The 21740-nt window shown below is 43.7% G+C and overlaps 1 protein-coding gene across 8 annotated transcripts in view; it reads left to right on the top strand.

The window, feature by feature from the left end:
* Nucleotides 1–21740, top strand: part of cln3 (CLN3 lysosomal/endosomal transmembrane protein, battenin) — a 97448-nt gene that overhangs the window by 32830 nt on the left and 42878 nt on the right. For all 8 annotated transcript variants that reach the window (XR_009798741.1, XR_009798740.1, XM_061845671.1 and 5 more), the window contains 3 exons: nt 6783–6868; nt 7496–7568; nt 18261–18404. Coding sequence is in view for 6 of the 8 variants with exons in the window: in XM_061845671.1 (XP_061701655.1) it covers nt 6783–6868; nt 7496–7568; nt 18261–18404 (303 nt within the window). In the remaining 2 variants the exon portion in view is untranslated. The remainder of the gene's footprint in view (nt 1–6782; nt 6869–7495; nt 7569–18260; nt 18405–21740) is intronic.

Below are 21740 nucleotides of genomic sequence, written 5' to 3'. Positions count from 1 at the left end.
TGCCAGAAGAATGGAGGAAAGGTCTGCTAGTGCTCATTTTTAAGAACAAAGGTGATGTTCAGAACTGTGAAAATGGCAGAGGAATAAAGATGATGAGCCACACAATGAAGTTATGCGAAAGAGTTGTGGAGGCTAGACACAGGACAGAAGTAAGTATCTGCAACCAACAGTATGGTTTAATGCCTAGAAAGAGTACCACAGATGCACTATTTGCCTTGAGCATGCTTGTGGAAAGGTACAGAGAAGGTCGGAAGGAGCTACAGTGGATCTTTGTAGATCTAGAGAAAGCCTATGACAGAATACCAAGAGAGGAACTATGGTACGGCATGTGCAAGTCTGGTGTGGCAGAGAAATATGTTATAATAGTGCAGGACATGTGTGAGGGTAGCAGAACAGCTGTGAGATGTGCCATTGGTGTGTCAGAAGAATTTTAAGTAGAGGTGGGAGTGCATCAGGGTTCCGCGCTGAGCCCCTTCCTGTTTGCAGACGAGGTTAGACTGGATTACCCTTGGACCATGATGTTCACAGATGATATTGTGATCTGCAGTGAAAGCAGGGAACAAGCGGAAGAACAGTTAGAAAGATGGAGGTACGCACTGGAAAGGAGAGAAATGAAGATAAGCCATAGTAAAACAGAATATATGTGCACGAATGTGAGGCCGGAGGAGGAAGAGTGAAGCTCCAATGAGAAGTGATAGAGGTGGACAACTTCAAATACTTGGGGTCAACAATACAGAGCAATGGAGAATGTGGTAAGGAAGTGAAGAAATGGGTCCAAGCGGGGTGGAACAGTTGGCGGAAGGTGTCTGGTGTTCTATGTGACAAAAGAGTATCCGCCAGGATGAAGGCCAAAATTTATAAACAGTGGTGAAGCCGGACTTGATGTACGGATTAAAGACAGTGGCCCTGAAGAAACAACAGGAAGCAGAACTAGAGGGAGCAGAAATGAAGATACTGAGGTTCTCGCTTGGTCTGAACAGGTTGGATAGGATTAGAATTGAGCTCATTCGAGGGACAGCCACAGTTGGATGTTTTGGAGACAAGGTGAGAGAGAGCAGACTTCGATGGTTTGGACCTGTTCAGAGGTGAGACAGTGAGTATATTGGTAGAAGGGTGCTGAGGATGGAGCTGCCAGGCAAAAGAGCGAGAGGAAGACCAAAGAAAAGGTTGATGGATGCTGTGAGGGAGGACATGAGGACAGTGGGTGTTAGAGAGGAGGATGCATGAGATGGGCTCAAATGGAAAAAGATGACATGCTGTGGCAACCCCAAACGGGACAATCTGAAAGAAAAAGACGAAGATTCACAATGGTTCGGTTTCGCTTATGGGGGATAATTCTACCCCAAGGCCCGTTATTATTCTGTGGGACATTGGAGCTCTGCAATCTCTGATTGTGAAGGATGTTTTCTTTTTCTCCAGAGTCTTCAGCCAATTCAGATGTTATTATTAAGGGTATCAGTGGCTGTTCTCTTGGTCCTATGCATATTGTGAATTTGACTTCAGATTTGGTTTCTGACACCATCGAGGTTGGTGTTCTCGACTCTCTTCCAGTTCCAGGTGTTAATTTGTTGATCGGAAACGATCTTATAGGAGATCGAGTTGGCGCTGATCCTATTGTTACTGTTTCTCCGGAGTATTCGCGCAATACAGAGAAATTAAAGTGTGATTTTCCGGGTATTTTTCCGTCTTGCATAGTGACTCATTTGTTGTCAAAAGACATTTTTTCCAAGACTTCTTTGCCGAATGATTCCATTTGTGATTTATCAGATACATTCATGGTTCATTCTGTAGCCTCAGAGGCTGATGACTTATCCACAAACTCTTCCGGTCCAACTAATAAGTCTGAAGCTTTGTCGAGTGGTGATCACATTTTGTCCATAAAGCAACTTATTACTGCACAGAGGGATGATGTTGAGCTGCAGAAGCTAACAACTAATGCTGTTTCTTTTGAAGAGGCTAGTCAGGTTCCAGTTCGTTATTACTTTCCAGGATGGTGTTTTGATGAGGAAGTATAGGTTGCCGGAAATTCCTGCGAGGGATGAATGGAAATTACATCATCAAATTGTGGTTCCAAAAGTATTTTGAGAGCTTGTACTTTCATTGGCTCATGAAAGTCCCTTGGCAGGTCATTTGGGAGAAAACAAAACTTGTGAGAAAATTTTAGCACATTTCTTTTGGCCCAGCATCAGGAAAGATGTCGCTGCATTTTGTAAGACCTGTCATGTATGCCAGGTTGTTGGCAAACCAAATGACAAAATTCCTCCTGCTCCCCTAAAACCTATACCGGCTTTCTAAGAACCTTTCAGTCACGTAGATAGTGTTGGTCCACTGCCAAAAATCCGATCCAGTAATCAGTATTTTTTCACTATAATGTGTGCTTCTACCAGATTTCCGGAGGCTATTCCTATCTGTTGGATTGTTGCTCCTGTGATCATCAAGGCTTTGATCAAATTTTTCACCTTTGTGGTGTTATCAAAAGTTGTCCAGTCTGATCAGGGCTCAAATTTGATGTCCAAAGTGTTTCAACAAGCAATGTATCAGTTTTGCATAGAACAGGTTAAGTCTCGTGCTTATCACCCAGAGTCACAGAAAGCAATGGTTAGAGAGGTTTCATCAAACATTGAAGAATACGATCAAGACTTATTGTTTTGAGACAGAGAAGGATTGGGATGAGGGTGTGCATTTGTTGTTGTTTGCTGTCAGGGAATCCTTTCAGAAAAGTTTAGGGTTCAGTCCCTTTGAGCTTGTTTTTGTCACTATGTAAGTGGGCCACTAAAGCATCTCCGTCGCGATCCTGAGATAAATCTTTTGGGCCATATTTCTACCTTTCGGAACTGGCTTTCAAAAGCTTGTGAGCTGGCCCGACAAAACCTAAAAACTTCGCAAGCCAAAATGAAACAAAATTATGACAAAAAGTCTAAAGCAAGAAGCTTCATTCCTGGTGAAAATGTTTTAGTCTTACTTCCCATTCCTGGCCAACCACTCAGAGCTAGATATCAGGGTCCTTACCTCATACACAAAAAGGTTAGTGACACAGACTACATTATCCTGACTCCTGGCCGTCGTAAGCACAAAAGGTTATGTCATGTGAACATGATTAAGAAATATCACGACTAGTTCTACAACACTCTCTTCCCCAGTTACTGTCTGTACATTTGATGGTGATCTAAGCATCAAAGACGATGTTAATGATGATGTTTCCAATGTCAAGTTTGATGATTTGAGTGATAATGCTTAACCAAAGTTGTTCAATTCTGATGTGTTAGCTCACCTTGATGACAAATTGACACATGAGCTGACCAGAAAGCTAAAATGTCACAATTGCGTTTTGAGTTTTCTCACCTGTTTCCAGATGTGCCTGCCCGCACATGCCTAGTTAGTCATGATATAGATTGTGATGCTGTGCCTGTGAAACAACACTCATATCGATTGAATCCAGTGAAGAGTGAGATTCTGAGGAAGGAAGTGCAGTACATGCTGGACAATGATATTATTGAACCCAGTGACAGTCCGTCGAGTTCACCTAGTGTACTTGTGCCTAAGAGTGGTGGTGGTTGGCGCTGCTGCGCTAACATGAAAACTGTCAATGCACTGTCACGAACTGATTCGTACCCCCTGCCAAGAGTGGATGACCGAATTGATCACGTCGGTCAAGCTACGTACGTGAGCAAGTTTGACCTTCTGAAGGTTTCTGGCAGGTGCCGCTCACGGACCGTGCTAAGAAGATTGCGGCATTTGCCACACCTGATGGACTGCATCAATATAAAGTGATGCTCTTCGGTTTTAAGAATGCCCCAGCAACGTTCCATCGGCTCATCAACAACATGACATTGGGTCTGAAAGGTGTAGAAGCCTACATGAATGATGTCATCGTCTACAACATGGAATGGGAAGTTCACCTGAAGAGGATTCGGGAGTTCTTCGAGAGACTGTTGGCAGGGAAATTGACTATCAACCTTGCAAAGTGCGAGTTTGGAAAGGCCCAAGTTGAGTTCTTGGGGCATGTTGTAGGGCACGGCCTGGTAAAACCAGTTGGTGCAAAGGTGGAAGCTATTGCGCGCTTCCCCGTTCCACAATGTCAGAGAGAGCTCATGAGATTCCTGGGCATGGCTATTACAGGAGATTTTGCTGAAATTTCTGACGTTGTGTTTCCACTTACTAACCTTTTGGGAAAAAGTTACAATTTGGTGGGATGGCAGTTGTCAAGCTGCATTTGAAGGGGTCAAAGCCATACTCATGAATTCTCCAGTGTTACAGAGACCAAACTTTGAGAAAGCATTTAAATTGCAAATTGATACGAGTGATGTAGGTGCAGGTGGTGTCCTGATGCAGGAGGGTGACTCAGATCTGGATCATCCAGTATTCTACTTTTCCAAAAAGTTTGATAAACACCAGGGAAATTATTCAACCATTGAAAAGGAGACTCTGTTTTATTGGCTTTGCAGCATTTTGAAGTGTACTTAGGTACAACAACATTTCGGATTGAAGTCTACACTGATCACAATCAACTTTTCTTCACAAAATGAAGAACAAACATCAGAGACTTATAAGGTGGAGTTTCAATCTGCAAGGATTCAATCTGGGGATCAAGCACATTAAAGGTCGAGACAATGTCAGTGGTGATGCACTTTCCAGAGTCTAAAGTTGTGTTTGATGTTTGATACTTCTGGTGTATTTTCCCGTGTTTTTGTTTCTGTATTTACTGTTTTAACATGTTTTAAGTGCTACTTAGTTATATTACAAGAGAAAGTTATGCGTTTGTGTATTTTTATTCTCTGTTCTCTTTTTTTTACTATTATGATTTTAAGTTTTTCAGGAGCGCATATTTGTGACACTATTTCCTTTCATACTTTTTAGTCCCTATGATGTGACGCAGTGTCCTCTAATGCTCTTGGGTCTGTGTGACATGAACTCTTTGTGTCCTCTGTGACACGGAAGCCTGAAATGTTTGAAGAATTACCTATATATGGACGAGAAAGACGGGCAACAGGGCTTCTTCTAACGACTTCACTACCCTGGGAAACTACGCTGCTTGGAACACCAACTTCACGGACGCCTGCCAACTTTCGTCTTTGGACCAGCTGGAACTTTCGCTAATTTGGAATACCCGCTGGGACGAACATTTGCTTGTTTGGGAACACTCGTTCAACAATGGTGACTATTCGCCATTGTGGCTCAACTACTACTACGCCTATTTTGTGTGAGCTATTTTATCGTGTTTGTGTGGTGTTAATGTGTGTGAGATTAAATTGTCAGAAACGCAATACAACTGCCTTGTCACATTTTGCTGGTTTGAATGTTAGTCTAAATTCATACGTAACACAGTATGTTTACATTTGGTGAAGTTTAGGGGTTGCAAATCCAACGTCTATTTTTTCCTAACGTATCCTGAATTTCCTTCGTAACTGTGAGTCGGTGGGGAGAATTCCTCATATTCCACCGGCACACCTTCCTATGAGGAAGCAAAGTCTGGGTTCTCTGAGTCGGGCTCTTCTGTCTTTGGAGTTGAGGACACTGAGTTTGTCAAAAAGCTCCTCTGTGTCAGGGGCCGGGGGTGAATGAGATTTGCCTGGAGTTCCTAAATGCGCTGGATGTTTTGGGGCTCTCCTGGTTGACACGCACCTGCAACATCCCATGGACATCGGGCACAGTGAATCTGGATTGGCAGACTGGAGTGGTGGCCCCCCTTTTTTAAAAAGGGGGACCAGTGGGTGTGTTTCAACTACAGGGGATCACACTCAGCCTCTCTGATAAGGTCTATCCAGGGTGATTTAGAGGAGGGCCCATCGGAAGTCAAATCTCATATTCAGGAGGAGCAATGTAGTTTTCGTCCTAGCTGTGGAAGTGTGGACCAGTTCTACATCCTCGGCAGGATCCTCGACGGTGAATAGGAGTTTGCCCAAGCAGTCGATGTTTTATGGACTTCAAAAAGGCGTTCGGCTGTGTCCCTTGGGGAGTCCTATGGGGAGTTCTTCAGGAGTATGGGGTACCGAACCGCCTGATACAGGCTTTTCAGTCCCTGCCCGACTGGTGTCAGAGTTGGATCAGCATTGCTGGGAGTAATTCGGACTCATTTCCAGTGAGAGTTGGACTCCACTAGGGCTGCCCTTTATCACTGATTTTGAGAAGCTTGGTCATCCATCCGTATAGAGAAGAGCCAGATGAGTTGGCTGGGGCATCTGATCAGGATGCCTCCCCGACGCCTCCTTGGTGAGGTGTTTGGGCATGTCCCACTGGAAAGAGACACCGGGGACGACCCGGGACACCCTGAAGAGACTATGTCTCTCAGTTGCCCTGGGAACGTCTCGGACTCCCTCCAGAAGAGCTGGATGAAGTGGGTGGGGAAACAGAAGTCTGGGTATCCCTGCTAAAGCTACTGCCCCCACGACCCGACCCAGAAAAGCGGTAGAAGATGGATGGATGGATAATTGCAGATTGGGTCCCTTTCTCGATAAGTTCAAGTCATGTAAACATGATCTCACCAGGCTATTTACATATAAAAAGTGCTTCTACATACAAAAAATTCCCGTTATGAACCAACTTCCGGAATTAATTAATTTCGTAAGTAGATATACCATTGCACACAAAAGAAACAAATATGAATTAATAAGAAAATCCCAGTAGAATAAGTAGGCTCTGAATAAGTGCACTTGTGTTTGTTTATATACATACTGTGTACATTTGCTGGATATATTCTAATCTTCAATGAAGAGAAAATCAAAGTAAAAATGTATTGCATTTTGTAATTTTTACAACTTTGTAAATGTTGGTTTTCTTTCCAGATTTCGAATCTTATTCTGTGTCATCATGGCTGCAACAAGTTTCCTTGTTGTTTCTTTCTCTTCAACTGTCTGGATGAGCATTTTAGGTAATGTTGGGAAAAAAAAACAACTTTTATCATAACTACGTATAGAATCAGAGCGGTATCTGATGAGAATTCTTGAAATATAGTTTATTGCCAAAATTATCAACGTGTGGGTATGTTTGAAATATACAATAGTGTTTTGCTATACATTGAATACTATGGTTAGATACTACTGTATTGTAGATATAATATAGAATATATATATATATATATATATATATATAATATATATATATATATATATATATATAGATCTCAAGCCCTCAAAATTCTTTGGTCGAATGTGGTTGACAAAGTTTTATTACCTTAGCTCTCCTCAAATCGATAGATCTCCAAACTGCTCACATTCCATTTGATGATTGGTTTAGAAAATTAAGCATTCACTACATGAGGAAGTACACTGACAATACAATACCCCTTTGTCGAGGATTATTAATTTTGGGGGGAGTGCAAACCTACGCCAAATGTCAAAACCTAGTGATTCCCCTCAGATAGGAAGTAACCTTTGGAACCTTAATTTTCTTTTTTATTCATTAAAGCTAAACTGTAGCTTTTAAGAACCCATGACACCCAAATCGCTGAACAACTGATCTGTTCTAACCTCATTTTCTTCTCATTGCTTATTTCTAGGTGTTATTTTTGCCAGTACCAGTTCAGGATTTGGAGAGTTAACCTTCCTTTCCCTCACAGTCTTCTATAACAGGTATGTTAACGTCAAATGTTTCTGCTTTCCCCTCTAGTCTTTAAACCGGGTTAAGACGATCGCATTTAATTGTCAGGAGCATGATCATCCCACTGCCTCGCACGTGCATCTGCTCCTCTGAGCAGCCTCCTCACCTGTGCCTCGTTTTGTTAATTATGTCATGCATTTAAGTTTCGCGTTTCGTCTCTTGGGTTGCCAGTTCGTGCATAACTATACGGGCTACTTCTGTTTAGTGTATCGTTGCCTGTCTCAGCATTCTTGTGTCCCAAGTTTTGTATTTCATGTCCAAATTTTTGGCCTTGATGTAATATATCCTTGTTTCATGTTTTTTGGACCTTGCCTTTTGCCTTGCCTTTTTGATACTTTCTACTTTTTGGGACTGCCTGTAACCCAAACTTAACTTGAGCCTTGACTTAAACCCAGATCCCCCCAAAAATGCATTGTGTTAAGAGTGAGAGGCAGCAGCAGGTCAGGTGGCGCCGGAGTAAAAGCAGGCGTCAGAGGCTTTAGCTACTGCTAAAGCACTAGCACCAAAGCGAGGACAAGGGAGCGCCTGCTGGTCGTGAGCCATCGAAGGATGAGCGAGCGTCAGCTGTAAGACGTGCACTGGCGCCAAAGAAAGAGCAGGAGGCATCTGCTGGCTGAGCGCTACCATAGCTGGAGAGCAAGGGCGAGGGGAGGACACCATGGGCTAGGTGTCGCTGGAACAAGACCATGTGGTGGGCGCTGTCAAAACAGGAGCACAAGGTGGACGCCACAGGCTGGGCACGAGTGAAACAGGAGAATATGGTGGACACCACAGGCCGGGCGCCATTGAGACAGGAGCACGTGGTGGATGCTGCAGCCCGGGTGCTGACAAAACAGGAGCATGGGGTGGCGACCATGGGTCAGGTGTTTCTGCCAAAGCATGAGTGAGGAAGCGGCCACTGGTTGGGAGCGAGAGGCGGTGGCCATAAGTCTAGCACCGTTGTCATAGCGGGAGGCGGCAGCTGCATTGGGCGCCACTGGAGCAACTGCAGGAAGCAGACACGAGTGGAATGCCGCTGCTGGAGAGCACGAGTGAGGGATGGTCGCTGCGGCCTGAATGCCGACGAAACATGAGCAAAAGGTGAATGCTGTGGTCCTGGCAGTGGCCGTGGGTTGGCCAATACCCTCTTCCGAGCCAGATCAGTAAGCACCTCAGTTGCAGTTACAACTAGCCTATTCCAGCCTTTCTGAATCCCTTCAGGATTGTTTTGGTTGTCATTGAAGCCCATACTTTGTCGATCCATCCAATGACTTCCAAGAATGTGTGATGGCGCATTCACCAGGTTGCCATGAAGCTGTTCTCTCCATCAGTCATCCACTGCTCCCGCAGGTTAGGCAAGACTGCCTCAATGGAGATATCAAGTCGTTGGAGTATTTTGGTTAAGCCTCTGGGGATGGAAACATTTAATTTATTTTTTAACTGTGGCGTTATGTGTGCTTGCATGTTATCCCTTGCAAGCAGAGCTTTTCATACCCTAAAAAAAACATCTAGATGCTTAGTGTTGCACCATATTTCACTTCTCACAGCTTGTCCATCCATCCATCCATCAATCTATCCATCCATCCATGTCTGTCCATCCATCCGTCCATTTTTTTTCCCTGTTTATCTGAGGTGCACTCGAGGGGGCAGTTGCTTTAGCAGGGAAGCACAGACTTCCTTCTCCCCAATCACTTCATTCAGTTTTTCCAGGGGGAACCTGAGGCCTTCCAAGGCCAGCTGGGAGATAATCCCTCCAGCATGTCTTTGGTCATCCCTTGGGTCTACTATTGGTGGAATGTGCCTGTAACACCTCACCAGGGAACCCTCCTGTTAAAATGCCCGTGCCACATCATGTGGCTCCTCTCAATGGGAAGGAGCAGAGGCTGTACTCTGAGCTCCTTACAAATGACCAAGCTCTCAAGCTAATTCTAAGGGAGAGCGAAGACATCTTGTGGAGGATACTCATTTTGGCCGCTCATACTTGGGATCTTGTTCTTTCAGTCATGACGTAAAGCTCATGCCCAAGATGAGGGTAGGAATGTAGGTTGACCAGAAAATTGAGAGCTTCATCTCTCAGTGAAGCTGCTTCTTAACCACAACAAACTGATGAAAACATTACTGCAGATGCTTCACTGATCCGTTGATCTCCTATTTCTTACTTTGCTCAGCCGTGACCACGACCTCAAGAAACTTTAACTCTTCCACTTGGGGAAGGATATCAACCCTGACCTGCAGAGGGCACTCCACCCTTTTTTGACTGAAGATCATGGTCTCAGATGTCAAGATGCTGATTTTCCTTGGAGCCGGTTTACACTCTGCTGTGACTGCTCCAGTGAGAGTTGGGGATCGCAGCATGATGAACCCAACACAACCACATCTACAAAAACTAAAGAAGAAAAACTGAGCCTACCATACCGGACCAACTCTACTCCTCAGTTGTGCCTAAAAATCCTGTTGATCAGAATCAGAACATCTTTATTTTGGGAAGTATGTCAACAACACACAAGGATTTTGTCACTGGGACTTTATGCCCTTCTAGAATGCAGCCTTATGGGGGCACAAACCAGTGCAATCTTTAGGCCGGTCCCAAGCCCAGGAGTTTGTTGACCTGATGATTAGGAGAAATTAAATTATTTTACCATGGAGTAGTTGGGAAGAGAAATGGAGTAGGGGTTATTTTAAAGGGAGAGCTTCCTAACAATGTCTTGGAAGTAAAAAGAGTATCAGATAGAGTGATGAGGTTGACACTAAAAATTGAGGGTTTTACATACAGTCTAATGTGATTTGCGGCTGTGGCTCACAGGTAGGATGTGACGTAGAGTTGAAAGAGAAATTCTGTCCGGAACTAGATGAAGTAGTTCTGAGCATCCCAGACACAGAGAGTTGTGATTGGTGCAGATAATGGACATGTTGGTGAAGGAAAGAGGAATGATGGTCAGAAAGTGACTATAAAAAGGTCTCATTGCCAAGGTGCAGGTCAACACACATCTCATGATGGGATAGAGCAGAGCTTTCTCAAGACCATCGCAAACTACCGTAATTTCTCAAAAATAATGCACATATTTTTCCAAAAATATTTTAAAAAGTCAATAGAGCGCATTATATTTAGGTATGGATGAAAAATAAAAAATACAATCACATTGTATAGTCGTATAGAGGTACATAGAGTGAAAAAGGGTATGCATATACCGTACCATAATTTATATATAATACGTAATATGCGCCCCCGACCTGACCTTTCAGGGCAACTCCGGGAGCTTAAAAGTGCCCATGACACTCATTTCTATCGAGTTTGAGCTTTTGTTTTGACGCTATGAAGAGCTGGTACAGATTACAGCCGAATGGGGGCAAGAGGCTTCGCTGTTAGCACGGTGGATCTTCCCCTCAAAGTGCTGACAAAAATGAGAAATAAAGGGAGTCAATACTCTTAGTGTTCAAAAAATGTTTCCTCACAAACCCCATGGATGGCATAGAGTATGACAAGATGGGATCACCGTTCATGAATGCAGGAAGCACCAGAACTAGACAAATTCATCAATGATGAGTTTGACAGTGATACACCGAAGGTAGCTACGATGGATATTTTTCAAATTGGGTTAGTGTTAGTCTTATTACTATTACTCAGTACAGTAAATATTTGATTTCAGACGCGTTTTTGTTGTTAGTACGCTAGGCTATTCTAGGCTAACCTAGGCCGAGCAGCTTCAACGCGAACAATACAGCTCCTATTTGGGTTCTAAGATGTTCTAAGATAAGACTTGTTAAATTTCCTATAAGTCCTCACGGCCCTTGTTGTACAAGTTGTTTAGGTCGCACAAGTTATGAAGTTACTCATTCATGTTGGATGTTTCTTCAACAGCCCGGTTTGATCACAAACGCGTCTTGTTGTAAGCTAGCTAAGCTAAGGTAGTCTGGGGCTTTAAGCAAGTTTAAGTTGATGTTTCCACTTACCCAACTTCCTAATAAGTACTCACGGTCCTCTTGTATATGATACGTAGGTTTTGCAAGTCGTGTAAGTACTGGCATTTGCCTCTTTACCTCGTCACTTTGCTTTGATTACATACGCGTCTTGATGTTCACGAGCTAGGCTAGGCTAGGCCGCGCACCTTCAACGCAAATCAATACGGCTCCGATTTGGGTACTAAGATCACGCAGATGATTTTAGTCCACTGAGGTTGCCACCAGGGGCGTCCCACATCCAGTCGTGCAGGTCGGAGCCTCTTCGATTTGTTGTCACCAGTTTGGGAACCGGAAGCCCTTACCCTGTAATTGCAGATCTTTTTCAAGAAGCCATGTTGACCGTATTGGTTTTATTCTCTTTAGCATTAGGCAATTCGTCGGTGACGTCAACGCACACTCGCCTCTGTGGGACAGCGACCTGCAGGAAGACGCCCGGTGCCGCACACTCAATGACGAATTCGAACAATCATCCTACGGCCTCCTAAACGAACCCACACCAACATGTGTCGTGGCAAACTGTAGCACCTCGCCAGACGTTTCGCTTGCATCACTGTCAATTTTCACCAGCGCCATGTGGACCACCGAAACAAGTCTGTCATCGGACCACCTTCCCATTGTCATCAGCTTTGAAAAGGAAGTCGTCTACGTCGATTCCGAACGTCGTACCTACATCAACTTTCGTCGCGCAGACTGGGAAAACTTCACTGCCTGGTCTGAGGCCCGTTTTGCCAACCTTGCACCGCCTAGCAACATGCACAGCGGCGAACGTGCCGTCCGCTGAATCCTGCAAAGCTCGCCGCCGCTACATCCCTTGTGGTCGCATGGCTCGGATTCGTCCATCTTTCCCGACCACCGTAGCGCGTCTCGCTGACGAACGCGACCGTCAACGTCAAATCGACCAGTCCGACCCAGAAATTCTCTTCTCAATGCTGCATTCACTTACAAAGCCCAGTCACTGAGACAAACTCGCTCTTCGATTCAACGGTAAAATTGGCAGAACATCCCAGTCCTTTGCCACTCTTGACACATCTGAACTTTGCAGTGAAAAACAACGTATGCCACATTTTTGTGCAATCACAACTTTTGTACATGAGGCCACAAGTCTTTGTGTAGGTCTTCACAGGTCTGCCTGTAAACAATGCCTTCGTTATTTTTGGAGCAATTAGTTTACGATGGTCTTAAGAAAGCTCTGCTGTTTCCCATCATGAGATGCGTGTTGACTCACACCTTGATAATGACATCTTTTTATAGGCCATCAGTTAGGACTGAACCTTCTGTCCCTCATTTGGAATGACAAAGGGTTGGATTACTATTTGATTGGTGATAGATTTTAGGCATTGTCTTAGCTGTCCATGCCATTTTGTTCCTTGCTTTCTTCATGTTTACTATTTTTTCTCTGTGTCATTTCACATTCTAACACGCGGCTTCATTTCTCATCTTTATTTGTTCTACTTTCTTTGTACGTATGGACTACTTGGTTTGTGTCCATCATCTGATGAAATGTTCAGGTCAATTACACTTGAAAATATATTTTATGAGAAAAATTATCCATTAAAGGGGTACTGTCATAAAATGGATGATTTTTAGTATGTTATTAATGAAAAAAAAAACCCTATTCTTATATCAAAGTGAGACTGAGAATGAAAGCAAACAATTATGTCTAGTTACAACATAACAAGGAGCAAGTATGATGCACAGTATGACCGGGAAAGAGCAAGTAGTCACAACAAATAACACTAAAGCCTCTAACATTGCCCAAAACTAATGGAAGTAATATTTGGTATCTATAAAACATTTTCCAACACATTGTGATCAGTGAAAATGAAAAGATTTCCCAGACTTATTTAACAATGTTGTGAATTACTTTTTCACACAAGGCCATGTTTTCTCTTTGAAATAAATAATCATTTGAAGGGCCACTGTCATGAAATGCATGATTTTTAGTATGTTATTAATGGAAAAAACGTCAGCCAATATGGGCCCATGCGTTTTTTCACCACAAAACATGATTTTGACGTACACTGCTTTTTGTAACTCCCGCCATGAAAATCCTCTCGAGAGATTTGTTTTCGAGAAGAAGCAGGAAGTGACGTAAAGGACAGCGGCGCCCCCAAGTGGACTCATTTGTTTCCATTAGTTTTACCTCCGCGAAGGTAGCTCGTTGTTCCTTCGCGTTAGCCAAAATGCGTGCTCATTGCATTGCTGGAGATTGCTTTTACACCTCGGAGAATGGATTTACCCTTTATAAGTTTGCAAGAGACCCGGTTCGTTGTGAAAAAATGGATTGCATGGGTGCAGAGGACGAGACCTTCGTGGGTTCCAAATAACAGGTAGGTTGTATACAGCTACTAGAAAAAATAATAGTTTGGGGCGGACCACGTAATCGGTCTCTCATAACGTAACAAAAGATCCACGTACTAAATATGTTGGTGTGCGCGTCGGACAGCGTCGGGCTGCTGCACGAACTGCAGCGAATCTGACAATGACAATGACAACAATGCCTCACTCAGCCGCGTGCGCGCAGTAATGCGCCCGGGCTCGACAGTGTTCATCTAGTATTGCATCGGCTATGAACATCCCCCTAAAAGCAGCACGGCTTGGCTCCTTATATGCCACCACGGCGCCGAAAATCAGCCACACCGGCTGAGGCGCCACGTTTGGCGTTCACGGCTTCTGCGAAGCCTGCGTGTTGGGCTTTGCGGACGGGGGCTGCTCTGAAGAACCCAGCCGAGATGCCTCACTCAGCCGCGTGGGCGGAGTATTAATAGACTGTTTATAGGGATGACACTTGGGCTTTAAATACATATGTTCGCTGCTGTAATTCTTGTGGCAGATACTCATCACTGCCTTGATCTCCTCAATCATGTAAAAATTAAAAACAATCAGACCTCAAATTGACCCTTGGGCACCGCACTCTCAATGTTGTGTTCTGAAAGAATATGTATCTACAAAAAGATGTTGATCTGTCAAATAGGAACTGAACTAATTGAAATTTGTAGCAGAGAGGCCCGCCAGGATACAGAGTCTTTGATGGGGACAGAAGTGAAGGCCTATAAAACTGATTGGTGGTGTCCATGGTCAGGCAGTCAGGGTTTGAAAATGATTGTAATCCAAACGATTAAAAATGATGACTATTCTGTTGTCCAAAACAGGAATTCTGCATGAAATGGTTGCGTATCCCATTTGTGAAAGGACAATATTTTTGTGACTTTAACCTAAAGATGAAAGGCTACATTTCCCAAACACTTTAAAGTTACTCAGGCTAGTTTCCTAAAGCTCTTAAAGCCGAGAGCGTGTCATCATGCACAAAGTTACGGAAGTCACCCTCGGCATCGAAATGATAGCCATATTGTCTGCAACATTATCAGCAGATGTCACAGAGGGACATTCGCCATTGAAAACACATAAGTGGCACCTGGTATGGGAGAGGAACAACAGAGATTTTCGGATTTTTCTGAAGCTCTTCGAAGAAGAGAACATCTCACAATTGAGTGAAGTGACTGGGGTAATATATAATATACTACCCTATCATTTCGATCCATATTTAGATGATATGCGGATCACTTCTAACTAACAATAGACTCCCCGACAGTATGACAATGTGTAACGTACTCAGCCGCGAGCGACAACAACGCCTCTAGCCCGGCCGCGACGAGCTGATCATGAATGGCTTATCGCGGCACTGAGCCGGGCCGCTTTATGGTGTTGTTGTCAGTCGCGGCTGAGCGCGGCATCGTTGGCAGCAATTTTTATTGCCGCTGCCATTGGCTTTGTTGTTCATTGCTGCAGTCTGCGGCGTTGTTCATCCATCGGCATTGTTCATCACCGACGGCAGCGGTGTTGGCAGCGATGAACAACGCCGACGGATGAACGTCACGGATGGCAGTGGCGATGAACAATGCTGCCGACGATGGCGCTCTCAGCCGCGGGCGACAATAACGCCATAAAGTGGCCTGGCCCGGCACCGCAATGAGCCACCCCAGCCGAAGTCGTGATCGCTGAAACCCTGACCGGCGGACGGTGCACACATGTAGCACCCCTGACTTACGTAGGCGGATCTTTTGTTACATTCTTAGAGGATTACACCCCCTCCAACTATTATTTTTTTAGTAGCTCTATACACACCTACCTGTCATTTGGAACCCACGAACCTCTCGTCCTTTGGACCTGTACAATCCATTTTTCACAATGAACCGGGTCTTCTGGAAACATATGAAGAGTAAAGCCATCCTCCCAAGTGTTTAAACAATATCCAGCAATACATAGAGCCGGCATTTTGGCGAACACGAACAAAGAGCTTCCATCCAGCAGGTAAAGCTAGTATAAACACGAGACCGCCTTTGCGTTCCTGCTGATAACATCACTTCCTGCTTCTTCTCCAAAACAAATCCCTCAAGAGGATTTTCATGGCGGCAGTTACAAAAAGCCATATACATCAAAATAATGTTTTGTGGTGAAAAAACGGATGGGTTCATTCCGCCTGCCTTTTTTTTTTAATATTAAAAACGTAATAAAAATCATATATTTCATGTCAGTGGAGCTTTAAGGTAGCTGCTTTTAAGCCTCTTCGAAAAAACAGCACTGCACGATTCCGTGTTAGCAAGCTATAGACCAGGGGTCTCAAACTCAATTTACCTTAGGGCCGCTGGAGGTGGAGTCTGGCTGTTGTTGGGCTGCAGGCTTGGCGCAAATGGATATATGCAGAATTTAAATTAGAAATTAAAAACAATCCTATCTTCTCAAACATTTTTTAACACAAAAGTTGAAGAAGGATGCTGGTGTTTACAACTTGTGTGCAAAACCTACAAAAACCCTTCTCCTTTCTCTCATTGAAAATTGTTTCGCTGCTTGCATCAAGCCTGGTCGATGTCACTCCCCCGATAGCCATCTACCCCTCCGTGATTGGTCGGCTCATCAGCTCCGCACACAACACTGGAAAAGTGCCATCCGTATAAAACCAGAGGGTCGCACTACCATTATACTTTCATATTGAGGTGGGGGCCACCAGTTTAACACCACTGCGATAGACGTATCTCAAATCACCCTTTCATGACCAAGAGTGTTGAGAAAGTTATTTTTGATCAACTCAGCAATTTTTTCAATTTAAATGTACTTTTTGACACATTTCAATTAGGTTTATAAACTCTTCACAGTACAGTCGGCTCTTATCAAAGTGCTAAATGATATCAGGTTGAAATTTGACTCAAATAAAGTGTCGATTTTGGTCATGTTGGATGTCAGTGTGGCTTTTGATAAAGTAGATCATAATATTCTGCTGAAATTCTTAGAAATATGGGTTGGACTAATTGGAACAGTCCTTAAATGGGTTAGGTCCTACCTGGAGGAAAAGAGTTACTTTATAACCATTGGAAGTGCTCTATCTCAACAAATGGCAATGACATATGGGGTCCCTCAAGGGTCAGTTCTTAGCCCCCTTCTGCTCAACCTGTATATTGTACCCTTGGGTCAAATATTTCAAATATTTTAATTTTGACTATCATAGCTATGCATAATTCACACAGTTATATTTGGCAGTGTCTCCAGATGACTACAGTTCAGTTGAGATGTTGTGCCACTGACTAAAGCAGATAAATAACTATAAATGAGCCAAAAATTTTTTCAACTTAAATCACAACAAAACAGACAATTGTTTTTGGCAATAAATAAAACACAATTGCTGTGAATAAATACCTGGACTCACTATCTTTAAAAACCAAAGACCAACTCTGAAACCTTGATGTTCTGATAAATTCCGAATTAAGTATCAAATCACAAAAATTGCCTTGTACCATCTGAAGAACATGTCAAGAGTGACGGCTTGTATGTGCCAAGCAGACCAGGAAAAGTTCATCCACGCTTTTATCTCAAATAGGCTTGACCACTGGAATGGTCTTCTGACTGGACTCCCCAAAAAGAGCATTTAACAGCTGCAGCTCATTCAGAATGATGCAGCTGGGGTTCTAACCAGAACAAAGAGATCAAAGCACATAACTAAAATTCTAAAGTCCTTACATTGGCTTCCAGTCATCTTTAGAATAGATTTTAATGTTCTGCTATTACTCAATAAATCACTAAATAGTTTAGGTCCTGTATAAGTGAAAGAAATGCTTAGAGAATACAAACATGGTGGAGCTCTGAGATTGACAGACTCAGGTTAAACAGTGGAGCGCAGAGTCCAAAGCAAACATGGTGAAGCACTATTTAGCTATTATGCTGCACACATATGTATAAGTTTCCAACACAGATGACATCAGCCCCAAGTGTAAAAGATTTTAAATCTATGTTTAAAACTCTTTTTTCTTGTGCTTTTTAGACTATTTCCACTTTTAATGATATTACTTGCACTGTATGATGTTTTTAATTGTACTTTTAATTTTGCATTTTAATATCCAGTACATATTTTGTTGTCATTTTTGTTTTTTATGATTTTATTTCTTTGTATTGAAATCCTTTTTATCATGTTAACCACATTTAGTCACCTTGTGTATGAAATGCGCTATATAAATAAATTTACTTTGCTTAGTTTTAGTTAAATCAATTGTTGTGTTGGATAAATGTAAAATGTTAGCCTCTATCATTGTCCAAATACAGGTGGACTTCACTATGTGTCATTCTTAACGCTATTGCCTATGATTATTAATTCAGAATTTACTAAATCAGTTGGATTTTTTTTCTCAAAGAGCAACAGTAAACAATACCACCGTTTTGTTTCCCATCTGTTCTAGGAATGTACTTGGGGCCTGGGGTTCAGGGACTGGTGGGGCTGGTGTTGTGGGAGCCCTCCTTTATTCAATTTTGACACAAGTTGGCCTTTCACCCCAGGTTACACTTTTAATCATGCTGATCATTCCAGTCACAATGCTGATTAGGTAAGTGAAAAAAATGCATGGGTGAATATTTCTGTTTTGCACAAAGAATTGCAGACATGCCAATCTGTTCGCCAATCTTATCAACACTGCAAACAGAAAAGGGCTCAGTTCCAGTTCCACCTTCAACTTATAATTCTCTGTCACACCTACAGCACACCTCACCACTGTTCTGTTGCCCTCATTCTTATCCTGTACTATTCAGACATACTTCTCTGCCACGTGCAGTGCCACAGTTCCTCTCCGGGTACTCTGTCATAGGCTTTTTCTAGATCTACAGAGACACACTGTAGTTCTTTCTGACTTTCTCTGTTCTTCATCAACACCCTCACGGCAGGTAATGCATCGGTGATATTCTTTCTAGGCTTGAAACCATACTGTTGGTCACAAATACTTATGTCCTGAGTGTACTCTCCACTAGCTCCATAACTCATCTTTATTCCTCTCTAGTTCCCATAGCTCTGCACATCATCTTTACTCTTAAAAATGGGCACCAGCACAATTTCCCTCCATTCCTCAGGGATCTTCTCACCCACTTGAATTGTGTTGAACAAATTGATTAAAAACTCCACAGCCACCTCTCCTAGATAGACTTGTGTTGAACAAATTGATAAAAAAAAAAACTCCACAGCCACCTCAACGAGATCCTTCCATAACTCCACAAGAATTGGAGAACAGGAGGAACCACCAACCAACTTCCATTTTTCATCTTCTTTAGTTCCTCAGCGTGTCATCTTTTTCCATATAAGCCAGGGGTCTCAAACTCAATTTATCTCAGTGCCACTGGAGGTAGCGACTAGCTGAGGCTGGGCCGCAGCCTCGGCGCACATACACTCACCACCAATTTCGATGAGAAATTCAAAAGAAAATCAAATCTTCTCAAACATCTTTTTAAGAAAAAAAGAAATAAATTTAAACACATTAAGATAAACAAGAAGGCAGCATGGTAGATCAGCTGGAAAGTGTTGGCCTCACAGTTCGGAAGTCCCGGGTTCAATCCCTGACCTGTCTGTGTGGAGTTTGCATGTTCTGCCCGTGCTTGTGTGGGTTTTCTCCGGGGACTCCAGTTTTCTCCTGTATCCCCAAAAAATGCAACATGAATTGTACACTCTAAATTGCCCATATAATTGTGTGAGTGGCTATTTGTCTTGATGTGCCGTGCAATTGGCTGGCAACAATTCTGTTCTGCTGGGAACGGCTCCAGCACTCCCGTGACCCTTGTGAGGATAAGTGGCTAAGAAAATGGATGGATGAAGTTAAACACATTCATATAAACTAGGAGGCAGCATGGTGGTGCAACTGGTTAGGCCGTTGGCCTCACAGTTCTGAGATCCGGGATTCAAATCCCGTCCCTCCCCTGTGTGGAATTTGCGTGCCTGCGTGGGTTTTCTCCGGTCACTCCAGTTTTCTCCCACATCACCTAAAAACATGCATCAATTAGGGACTGCAAATGGCCCATTGGCCGCCAGTTTGAGACCACTGATGTAAGTCCTCCTGCATCTTCCTCTCTAACCCCAACTGCCCTCATGTCTTCCCTCACCACATCCATCAACCTTCTCTTTGGTCTTCCTCTTGCTCTTTTCCCTGGCAGCTCCTTCCTCAGCACCCTTCTACCAATATGGTCACTCGCTCGCCTCTGGACATGTCCAAACCATCGAACTCTGTTCTCTCGAACCTTGTCTCAAAAACATCCAACTTTGTCTGTCCCTCTAATGAGCTCATTTCTCATCCTATCCAACCTGCTCACTCCGAGCAAGAACCTCAACATCTTCATTTCGGCTTCCTCCAGTTCTGGTTCCTATTGTTTCTTCAGTGCCATCGTCTCTAATCTGTACCTCGTGGCTGGCCTCACCATTGGTTTATAAACTTTGCCCTTCATCCTAGCAGAGACTCTACCACATAGCACAACAGACACATTCCGCCAGCTGTTCCAACCTGCTTGGACCTGTTTCTTCACTTCCCACACTCTCCATTGCTCTGGATTGTTGACCCTAAATATTTGAAGTCATCCACCCTTGCTATCTCTTCTCCCTGTAGCCTCACTCTTCACTCTCCAACCCTCTCATTCACACACATATATTCTGTGTCACAGTTCTGAGTACCAGGTTTCAAATCCCACCCCCGCCTGTGTGGAGTTTGCATGTTCTCCACATCTCAAAATATGCATTAATTGAAGACTGTCATGATCCTGCCGCTTCAGCATGAGCTGTGCGGGGTGTCCGCGCAGGTACGCTGATTGGAAGGTGCACACCTCCGCCTCATGCAGCCTGATTATGCTGTGGATTTATATGAGCGCGATGACAACTGGCCGGGGCCAGTTCGTTCTGTCACGTCCCATCGGAACGAGAGTAGGACCCAAATGCAGGAACTCAGAAGACGCAAGGTAGTTCAAGAAGAGACATGTTTATTATATGCAGAGGTAGGGGATCGAGGAGGCAGTCCGGTGCAGCAGCGGTAGTTTGGACGTCGGGCGAAGAGAGCAGGTGAGCGGGCAGGCAGGAATCGGTACGCGGGAGAACAATCAACGCAGGCAGAAGTATCAAAGGAGTCAGGCTTACAAGGGTGGTCGGAGAACGGGCGAAGGTCGGTACGCACAGGTTCGATCAGGGATACTGGAGCACACGAACGGGATGTGAAGATCATACGAACTGGCCCGGCCAGTTGTCATCGCGGTCATATAAATCCACAGCATAATCAGGCTTGCACCTTCCAATCAGCACACCTGCGCGGACACCCGCACAGCTCATGCTGAAGCGGCACGATCATGACAAAGACTCTACATTGTCCCTAGGTGTGACTGCGTGTGCGAATATTGTCTGGCTCCATGTGCCCACCAATTGACTGGTAACCACTTCAGGGTGTACCCTGCTTCCTGCCTGATGAGAGTTGGGGTTGGCTCTAGCACTACCATGACCCTCGTGAGGATAAGCGGCTCATAATATCGATGGATGGATAATTTGGAATGGATATAGTTACCGGGAAGGACTCCTGCGTCGCTTCCCATTTGATATAATTTTTTGATTATGCATTGTAATTCAAATTTTTAATTTATGGGGCGCCATGTCACTTGTTTTCTGTGTGTAACACTGAGGGAAAATGACGAGAAACCTTTTTCTTTTTATTAATTATTGATCAATCTCATAAACCTTGGTTTGCTACAATGAATCAATTTACATTCTCCGCTACAGTGACTCGTTGATTCTCCTTCGTCAAATACAAAAATGAGGATGTACATTGTGAATTTTATAGTTTCATAGAAGCTAAAAAGAGAATCTACAACAACAGAAAAGATAAGACGAGATACACACAAGTGAAGACAGATGAACATTAGATTTGGAA

This window comes from Syngnathoides biaculeatus, chromosome 16 (assembly GCF_019802595.1).
Source record: "Syngnathoides biaculeatus isolate LvHL_M chromosome 16, ASM1980259v1, whole genome shotgun sequence".
NCBI lineage: Eukaryota > Metazoa > Chordata > Actinopteri > Syngnathiformes > Syngnathidae > Syngnathoides > Syngnathoides biaculeatus.
The sequence above is the reverse complement of the archived record's forward strand: the minus strand, read 5'-3'. Positions and strand labels throughout refer to the sequence as shown.